The 10,501-nt window shown below is 39.3% G+C and overlaps 1 protein-coding gene across 2 annotated transcripts; it reads right to left on the reverse strand.

Annotated features, from left to right (window-relative positions):
* LOC104595059 (uncharacterized) lies at window positions 1-9,474 on the reverse strand. 2 transcript variants are annotated; one of them, XM_010255625.3, is made up of 5 exons: window positions 9,165-9,474; window positions 6,238-8,046; window positions 1,814-2,220; window positions 1,648-1,708; window positions 1-896 (listed from the first exon to the last, which is right to left on the reverse strand). In XM_010255625.3, the coding sequence occupies exons 2-5, from the start codon at window positions 7,897-7,899 to the stop codon at window positions 387-389; spliced, it is 2,640 nt and encodes an 879-aa protein (XP_010253927.1). In that variant the 5' UTR covers window positions 7,900-8,046; window positions 9,165-9,474; the 3' UTR covers window positions 1-386. The 2 variants fall into 2 exon arrangements, with proteins under 2 accessions (XP_010253927.1, XP_010253926.1); XM_010255624.3 differs by having other exon boundaries at window positions 6,238-8,063.
* Window positions 9,475-10,501: the final 1,027 nt, after the last annotated feature.

Here is a 10,501-nt window from a genome sequence, read left to right on the forward strand (position 1 = left end):
TTATCAAATTGATGAAAAGAGTGTTATTAAATTAATTAAAACCAAAGAACCAAAAAAAAAAAAAAACCAAAACAAAACAAAAGAGAGGCACTGCTCCTTTAGTCCTTTCTACTTTTCCCTGTTTTACCTTACAATGTCAGTCTGTTGTATTGGCATGATCCCATTCATCCTTGCTCTCTCTCAACATGCCGCTCCTATCTCTCCAAGCCTTCTTTTATAGACGTTTCCTCTGACGTACCCATCTTCACTGGTGCCATCCGATCATCAGCTAACATATTAATGTTATTTGCATCAACCAAACATCAAACCCAATTGAGAATATAATTAAATGAGCAGAACATATTTGACCCCAGCAATTTCAAGGCGATCTTCCTCTATGAACCTAGTCATCCTCCAAAATTATGAATCATCTGACCTCCAAAATGTCTCTTTAGATGACGTTCCTCTTGCTGCTGCAGCTGCTGCTGTGCGCCATCAACACTGTGTCTCAGACCTAGGGTGAGAGAGACAGCTCCAAGGCCCCCCATGTCTAATAACCCGCTTTGATGGTATGGCACAAAACCTATCAACCCATTGTCCATGCCCGCCGGAAGCTGGCAATGCATTCTCGATTGCTTCCCTTGATTCCAGTTTTGAAGATTCCTGCCATCGTCGGTGTTCAGCACAGGACCTATTCCCAAGCAATCTGGTCGTTTTTCAGACATGAGCTCAACCATGAGCTTATTGTTGGGTTGATCCCCTGGAGGGGCGCTATCATCATTGCTGAAGGCAGCCCAGCTTTCGTTCTTGCTAGTATTCAGGTCCATTTCAGCAGAACCTTTGGTTTCAAGCATGTGGATCTCTTCAACCATAGGCTTCCACACTCTTACCCGAGCATTGATGAACCAGTTTGATACCTGAATACATAAATCAAATGGCGAGTGTCACTTAATGTCAGCCCTTGGGGAAAAAAACAAAAGCAAACAAAATGAACCAATTTGTATCACTCTTGGTGTCAGTTGAAATGCACGAATGCACATACTAACCAGCAGATGCAGCAAGGACCAAGACTAAGAGCAGCACCTAGGGATTGGAAAATACTAACAGCAACCATAATAGTACAAACTACAAAGGCCATCACAATTTATAGTTTTATAATATGTGATTTAATATTTTGCTGATGGTCCGACTACAGACTACACAATCACGATTGCACCACATCATACAGGCACACAGCAGGGAACCACAGAATCTCAGTACTAGACTGCTGGTAGCAAATGTGCACAGTTTGAAGAAACTAGGCCTGGAAAGAGAGGGCTTTAAGACCAGGCACAACAGGGAACCACAGCATCTCAGTATTAGTAGCAAATGAACAGTTTGCAGAAACTAGGCCTGGAAAGAAAGGACTACTTCAAGATCAGGTACAATAGGGAACTACAGCAACTCAGGAATAGTAGCAAATGCACAGTTGGAATAAACTAGTCCTGAGAAGAAAGGACTTCAGTGGAAATACGCAACCAGGACTACTAAGGATACACGGTCTGCAGATTCAGCCAGGACTACCAAGGATACTCGGAAGAAAGGAATTCTGAGTTACACCGAGTTCTATTTTTTTTTTTTTTTTCTAATGAAATGAAATGGGACATGTAGAACAAATGTGGGGCCAACCTGATTTCGAGTCAACCCAGTCTGAGTAGCCAACGTTTGTTTATCTGCATCAGTTGGATACCTGAGAAAGTGAAAACTCCCAAAATTATTTTTATTAGATGAATGTGTGCATGTGTATGTGTGTGTGTGTGAGAGAGAGAGAGGGGGAGAGAGAGAGAGAGCTTACGGGTGAAGGAAATGTTCAAATAACCATGCTCTGAGAATAGCAACTGAACGTTCTGGAAGGCCCCTTTGTGGTCTCCAGACATGCTGCTGGGGTTCAAGGAAGCCTAGACTATCCCCATTTAACTTCTGCTTCCGAAAGTATTGATCGACAAACTTCAGCCTTGGGGTCATTGTATCACCTTTACTACTACTTGTACCAGTTGTGGCAGATGACATATCTTCTCCTAGGATCTTTGTAATGTGTTTCAGCTGATCTGAGATGGCAATCTTCAGGCACCGGAAGTGTTTCGACATAGTCTTCAAAGCCAATGAGGTATAGGGTGTAGCAGCACTGAGACCAGCTACCGATTCAAACGATGATACCACCATTTGCATCTGCTGCTGGTATTGTTTGTACCTTCTGCTAACCTTTCAATACCATGGGAGAAGAAATCCATTACCAAATGGTGTTTAAGACATACAAATCTAACATAAATGTAGCTAAAAAATGTGAATTAACCCATTCATTAAAAAAAATGTGAATTAACCAGGGAAAGAATGATTTTTTTTTTCACCAGTGAACATTCTTTTAACACTAAAAATTCTTCCAACTATACTGATCCAGAGATCAAACCACCCCAACATTCACCAATTATAGACATAGCTCATAGTATATGGGTAGCAATGGTGACTGGAACAACATTCACTTGCAATGGTTCTGAAAATGAAGGATAGATAAAGTAAAATGATAAAGCAATCACTTGCCATAGTTTTGCAATTTATGAGGTAATATATACAGTAAAATGATCATCTAAATTGAGTCATACAAAGGAGAATAATAAGGAGGTGTTTGACAACATGGTTTTGTTTTTGAAAAAAAAAACTGCAACATTGTTTTTGTTTTCAAAAACAAAATTAACCATGTTGTTGAACACCCCCTAAGATGTTCTAGTCAAGAGTGACATGACAAGAAAAAGTGCAGTTGCCATCCACTGAATGATCACAAACTAAGCAAGACCATCGGTGGTATTTTTAATGGTTCTAGAGGACTACTAAATGAAATTTGACACTTGATTTGGAAAGGTGGGTAAAAGTCTGGTGAATGATGATAATAAATGTTAACTCAAACTGGGATGTCCACACGTTTGGACAGCCTCTTCAATGTCTTTCATATTTATTTACTATCAAATAATTCCTTTCCCTTGATTTTTTTTTTTTTTATTTTAAATAGCAGTTTGGAAATAAAGGAAGGCACCATGTGAAAATCCAGAAAGAAGATGAAGCCTTCTTTAAGGTAAAAACAATGAAGATAACTGGAAACATCTTGGCACCATCAAAAAATTATCTCCAAAACTTCCAACAACCCCAGGGATATATATGAGAATGATCTTCAACCTCTCAATTGGATGACCTTGAAATTTTCCTCCGAAAATAAAATAAAGAGACAACATCTTAATATGTAATGAAGGGGATTCAATTTATGTAATAGTTGTATTTTGGGTGTCAAAGAACTATGAAAGAAAGCAAAGTCATCCATCCCACTTGGCTTGCATTTTAATTGAATTGCTTTGGGATGCATCATTATTCTCATGCACTTCACTACCTCTTCATCTATTAAATTAGTGTCTGCTTCTGGGATATTTTTGTGAGATACTTCTTTATGTGATACATGAAGACAATGATACTATCTTTTGAACATTATAATGTCACAGAGGGATCAAATGAATGGAATTGCTTGCCAGAACAGCAAGAATATGACAGACAATTAACTTAGGTTGTTATTCATTCATCCCAATACAATCTTGTTCCACCTTTCAACCAAAATTTGTGCAATGCAAAAAGGGTACTGAATTCACCAAAAACCACAATGGCTATTTCACAAATTTCCTGAGAAACCACATAGATATTAACTATTTGTTTATTGGTAAACATAAATATTAACTATTAAAAGGGGAAAAGCTTCAACAAGAATTTGACCTGGTGCATTAATTAAACATCAGAAACAAGAATTTGCCCACAAAATTCTCCTTTTGTTCTTAACTCAAAAATCTTAATTTCCAAGGTAAAGCTTCAACAAGATAGTGGTTCTACGTCTTGCTCCTTTAAGTTCGGACTTCCTCATGCTAAAGTAAACTGAAAGAATACACAAGAATAATACCATGAAGTCCTAAAAGAGATCATTACTCTTCTACAGTTTCAAAGTGGTAGAACCAACTAGACATACTGAAGTCAATACCAACCAAACAACCACGAGTACTTCTATACCAAGGTAATGGTGCAAAAGATGCACCCTTACAAAAAATAGGAACCATATCAACGTTTAAATAATATCCTGTTGAAAGATGCACAGAATTTGTTTGGATAAGAACTAGAAAAAAATGATTCTTACTAATTAGAAAAATGTCACATGACGACCATTTGGCTACAGAAGATTTTGTAAACATATAAATGGAATTCCTCTTATAAATCCATATTGTAGTAGAGATTTATACAAGAACTAACCTAGTAAAAGGATCATGATGAATAATAAATTCATACTTAAAGATATAATGGTACCTATATTGTGGAATATGTACAATGAGCCCTACATCACAATATAATGAAATATTAAAATACATTTTTTTCAGCACGATCAAGGGCTTGAAGATAAGGGTGAACAAGAGATAATGGAAAATCGAGATGAAGACCTCCAGGCGGCACAAGAGAACAAATGATGCTTACAATGAGGATTCTCAATCTGAGGTGGAGAGAGTAGATCTCATGGAGTTAAAAAAAAATCAGTACCATGATTAAAAAGCATCTTGATGCTAAACGTACTACTACAGTGAAGCAACAAAAATGGGGGAACTTAGACGGTTATGGTGGTCATGGAGGCTCATAATGTAGAGGAGGATGCTTATTCCGGGGTCATACATCCAAAAAAGGATCAGGATCCTCCAGTTTGTAAACCTTCAAGATCAAATAAAAGCAATCATCCTTTATATGCTTCTTTAATTTACATTTCTTTGTTTATTTTAGAGAAGTTTTTTGTTCTTTGGTACTAGTTTTAAGGGGTAAGGTTCATGCCTCCCTCGGTTGTTTTTATTAATAAATTCTTTGCTCTTTTTTCTTAAAAGTATACATTTTTTCAGAACTCCGATAATGACACATTTAACAATAACATATGATGGTACACCAATGTATAGGCACTAACAAGAAGTCTTTGAATAAATTCAAGTTAATTATTTGAAATCCATCCCATAAATTTAAATTCCCAAATCAACAGCTACATGCTAGGTCATGGAAACAAAAAATATCATCTACAGCCTTAATCCTGAATTGGTTACTGGTATCCCTCTATCTATGTACCAAAAATCAAGGATTTTCCTCTATTGAAGCCTTACAATTAAAAGAAAACTCCCACCACTCCACAATGCACTGTAGATCTCTGTACATAAACTGAGTTGAGAAGCAGAACACCCCCACTCCAGAAAAGAAAGCCAAAGGAAATAATAAGATACCTTACTCATTCAATGCTAGTGGTGATAGAAGTTTCACCAAATAAATCCCCAATCGAATGAACTTGTACAACATGCAATCCAATAACCAAATCATGCAAAATGATAGTAAGGTTTCTAGTCTTTGAAAGAATAATAGGTTTCCTTTGTTCTAATCAATACTTCAGGTGGATCTTGTCAAGAATATAAAGGATTTTCCAATAGCAGCAAATTTTCCTAAAGGCTTGTGGATATACTTTTGTGCTTTTACATAGCAAGACGGCAAAAAGGTAAATACTTGGAAAAGCAACATCTTGCTTTGTAAAAGAATTGAAAAAACATCTTTATGTTATCTAAAAGTTCTTTTTATGTGACCGTGCAACTGATCATCTCTTACTTTTATCTTTTCCCTCCAATAAAAGCACTCTCAAAAAGTTTCTCCAAACATCATGCCCCATAAATAGAGTGACCTGAGGCAGCATCGAGCATGGGGCAAGGCAGTGAAGAACTAAATATGGAAAATATTTAAAAAAAAGGAGAAGAAATTAAAAAAAAAAGAAAGAAAACCAAAACCCATCATGGGTTGACGGTTTTCAACTTGAACCCAACCCCTATCCCAATTAAGGGCGTACCAAATCCATCCCAATAAGGATTGGACGGGTAACCCAATTAACCTGCTCCACCACATTATCAATTATCATCAGCTTCAATAATTGAATGTAAACGTTATGAAGAAAAAACATTTAAAAAATACAACTTTTAAGAGGCAAGTTAATGACCTGAACCTTGACATGCACATAAAGTTAATAAATTCGCATATTCATTGAGATCATTTTTTTTATTGAATTTGTTTGTTTAGAACCATAAAACAATACTTCACGGGACATGTAACTTATAAATTAGAAAGAAATGAACAGAGCTAGATAGCTAGCTATATCAAAAATATCAGTCTGAAAAGAACATCACTAACCTCCTCCTGCATGTATAAGAGCTTTGCTTTCCTTTGCTGGAACTCAGGGTGATGTGACTGGTCATAAGATCCATTTCCAACTCCACCTTCACCACTCGCCTCAGTAGAACCATAAAATGAGGTGGAGGCACCAGAATTACCACCCCTCACACTAACCTCGTTTCCAGCATTCCCAGTATCACATGAAGTGCTTACGTCTCCCAATCTCTTCTCAGACATCTCACAAATCTTGTTGAGCGTTGGACCAGTTACACTGCAAAATTCATCCAGTAACTGTTGGGCAGGCTTCAGGAACTTTGAATTCTTCAAAATTGTTGCATACCCAGTGAAGGGCCCAAGGGGACCCGTACTTCGGCGTTCATGGGTAGACAAGCTCACAACGCCTCCCATTGAATCTCTATAATAACCTTTATTACCAATTGATGACTTGAAACTTGAGCATAAATAACCAGGGTTGTTACTTTTGAAATCCTGAGAACCACTGGAAATGCCAGTCCTCGATTGTGAAATTCCAGACCCAAATCTTTCCCCAAACTGAGCTGCATGCAGCTCAGAATATCGGTGGGAGGACAGTGACAAGGATAGAGCCTGATGAGATGAAGAATCACTCGCAACAGTCCTCAAGTCTCCTCCAATTTTGTTTTCCGCAAAGCCCAAATTGGAATTCCACTGATTACTACCATCCAATGGCCTCTGTGCCGCCCAAGCACCAGCGCTGTTAAGTCTAGAAGGATTGGCCTGGTTTTCATAGACTGGCAAAAGAACCAGCTCATTTGCTCCATCCATCCATGAACTAGTTTCTCTATTAATGTTTTGCTGTACAAGAGAAGCCATTTCAGAACCTTGGCTCTGAACATTGGAGGAAGGTGCAACAACCTCATGAAGGGTATTTTGGTAAAATGAAGAACTGCACTGCATTGATTCATACTGTTTATGGCAATCTTTACTAGATAATTCACTGGATGGGTTGGTCAAAGATGATTGAACATCTTGGTACCCACTGAAACCGGGCTTCGGATAGTGGGCATAAGCAGAAGATTTGTTTTCATTCACCGTGCCAGATAAAACTCCCCCAGTTTGTGAAGGGCTCTGAGTACTGCATGCATTAATTGCCGGTCCATTCACATAATTCACTATCCAATCACAGATTTGCTGAGACCCAAAACCCTTCCAAATCATGGGGTTGTGGGTATCACCGGCTTTAACCAAAGGGTTAGAGTTGGATGGATTTGGATACGATGAATTAGCAAAAGAAGAAACCTCAGCTCCTACTGGCTTACCAGGCCGATCTGGCCCGGATTCTTCATGCAGCATTCCATGTTTGTGAGCTAAGGAGGAATGGGTGTTCGTCGTTGAGAAGTTGAGCATCTCTGAGGAGAAGATAGTAGGGTCATACAGAAGGTCGCCGCAGTTCCTAACATTCCGAACTTGAACCAGATCTGGGTTCAATCCGCCGGTATCTCTGGGTACTTGCACCAGATGCTGGGAGAAATCTTGCGTATGGTGGCGACCTTGACTTGAGCTTTGCTGAACTCTCAACTTGTCGCGACGGCTTTGCTGTGCAACATGAGAATCGGGCCTACAGTTGCTAATGCCCAAAAGCGAATTCTCCAAACTCGTCGTTGCGGAGTTGAAACATTCTGAATTAAATCGGTCAGACATGGATTCTTCTGATTACGATCACGCCCTCAAATTATCTGTCGCCTTCAAAGCTCCCCAAGCAACGTCTTGCTCAGAATTCAGATGAAAAGAACTGTGAACTGGTTCCAACCATTCCAAATCCATACCACCATACAATTGCCAGCATTCCTGCAGTCCAAACCAGTCTATAGAATAATAAAAATAATTAAGCAACAAAATCAAAATCAGCACAGAAATTAAGACTTTCCATACAATATTTAGCCATGTAAACATAAAAAACATCAAGGGGAAAAAAGTGATTGTTTTTTGTAGAATGGAAGAATATTAGCGAACAAGCAAACGCAAGAGAGAGATAGAGAGGGAAGAAAAGCAAGTTAATATCCATTAATGGAGTAGACAGCATTCAACCATGATAGTAACTGAAGCAGACGGGAAGATACTATACAGGCGGAAGAATTCGAGGATATCACATGGATTGCGAAAGACGAAAAATAAAACAACAAAAGCGTGAAAGCCATGTCTACTCAAGCAAACATCACATGACTTGGTGAAAAAGGACCAAGAGAAAGATCTCTCTCTCTCTCTCTCTCTCTCTCTCTCTCTCTCTCTCTCTCTCTGTTTCATTTCTCGATCGTCGCTTTCTTTCTTTAAGAATCTTTTGCGTTTTAAGCCAAACACCTTCTCCCCCTCTCTCTCTCTGTAGCAACCACAAACAGTGCAATTTTACTACTATGGGTAACCTCAACACGGAAAACTCAGAAACACGAAAAAACATCATAAGTTTCAGAGAACACGAAAAAGGAGGAACTATGTTACTGCAACCACAAACAGTAAGCTCTGGTGAAACCCTAACTTCGGAAGAGACACTAGCGTATCGTGCTCGCAAGAGCTCAAAAAAAAGCCACTCATCGAATTCCGCCTGCTTAGTGAAAAATCTCGAGAATCTCAACTCAACACTCACTGGATCCAGCTCAAAAATGTTAAAGAAACTGCCAAAGTCAATCGACCGTGAACTTTACAGTTTTCACTCACTACTCGTAACTGCTGTTCGTAGGATAATTACTGAAACTTAGAAACTCTCTCTCTCTCTCTCTCTCACTCTCTCTCTCTATCTTTTTCTCCTTCAAGTGAGAAAAACATGAAGAACAGTATCATTTCTCCTATAATCAACCGAACCTGATCATTAGTAATTATCGAGATGAACATTAGATCTACGCTCGTCGATGAAAAAAAGAAAGAAAGAAAGATACAGTTCGTTTAATGAAGGAAGACGGAATTTTTATTACCTCCCACTGAAACCTTCATCATCAGAACTAAGTTCAGAGAGAGTCTCCATTAAATCCAGACTTCAAGCTTTTCACCGACGAGGCTTCGCCGGAAATCCAACAGAAACCAGACCGGACTTCCAGGTTCAGTCGAGCTGGAGAACGAGAATGGCAAAGCGACAACCGCCGTTACCTTTAACGTCCATCACAGTCGGCTTTAACGTCATATCGCCGTCATCTTTAACGTCGAAAAACTCGCCCCCGTGACGGTGAACACTCAACACAGGAGGATCGCGGCAGCCCCTTCCCTCCACCAGAAAGATTTTTGCTCCTTCTTTCCTTCCTCGTTATAAAGGCAAAGAAATGAAAGAATGAGTCGCAATGACCAAACTAACCCTTCATTAATCCCAAATCACGAAAGCACTACTCCTCAAAAGGGTGGCGAGTGGCGAGTGAAGTACTGGGTATAGTAGCCGAACAAAAGAATTTTCCGACGTGGTAAAAAAAAAATACATGGAAGGCCATCAAAAGACTAGACTGTCCTCGTAAAGATACCATAATGACGAAACGACCAGCGTGCCAGAATATGACACGTGTCAATCAATTATTGGTATAGTAGGCTGGTAGCCCGTACTCCGCTGGCGACGGAAGACATGTTAATGACGTCAAGCGACGGCCGTACCTGGTCCGATCACTGCGGGGCCGCTTCGTATGTCGACGGCCAGATCTTTTGCTTGGCGAGGTCGGTTTTACCGATTTCCGAGAAAATACAAAAAAATTTAAAATAAAAAACAGAAAAATGCGTCAGTCACGTACGGCCAGGGTCTGTTGTTCCCTGCTGTCTTCCGCTCGGAAACTTTCACTCTCGGTTATGCTTATGGTATAAAGAATTACGAGAAAACCGATTTTTTTTTTTTTACATTTTCTTTTCTATTTTCTCATGGAGAGTGATTCAGTAGAACTCACTCACTGTAAGATTCAACGAAAACCGTCAGCAGGGATTAATAAATTAATAATACAAGTTCCACACTAAGGCTGTCAGATCGTGAGAACCAAACTTTTTAGGAACCCTAAGAATCCACGGAAACCGACGCTTGATATCCCCCAACCATCCATTTCATGGTCTTTGTTTCATGATATGCCACGTGTCAACTTTCTTTGTCTACAGCATACGATATGAAGGACAGTATGTGTGCCACGTGGCTAAGCTGGTACGCTGAGACTCTTAGTGGAATATTCTTGAGGCACGTGCGGCGAAGCTGGTACGCTGCTTTTTTGTCACGATGGTTTTTCTTTTTTCTCTTTCACAATTAATTGAAAAAGACTGGAGAATCAGTCGTTGGTGGTGGTAGGAAAGT

This window comes from Nelumbo nucifera, chromosome 2 (genome assembly GCF_055504915.1).
Source record: "Nelumbo nucifera cultivar China Antique chromosome 2, China Antique-T2T, whole genome shotgun sequence".
In the NCBI taxonomy this organism is placed as follows: Eukaryota; Viridiplantae; Streptophyta; class Magnoliopsida; order Proteales; family Nelumbonaceae; genus Nelumbo; species Nelumbo nucifera.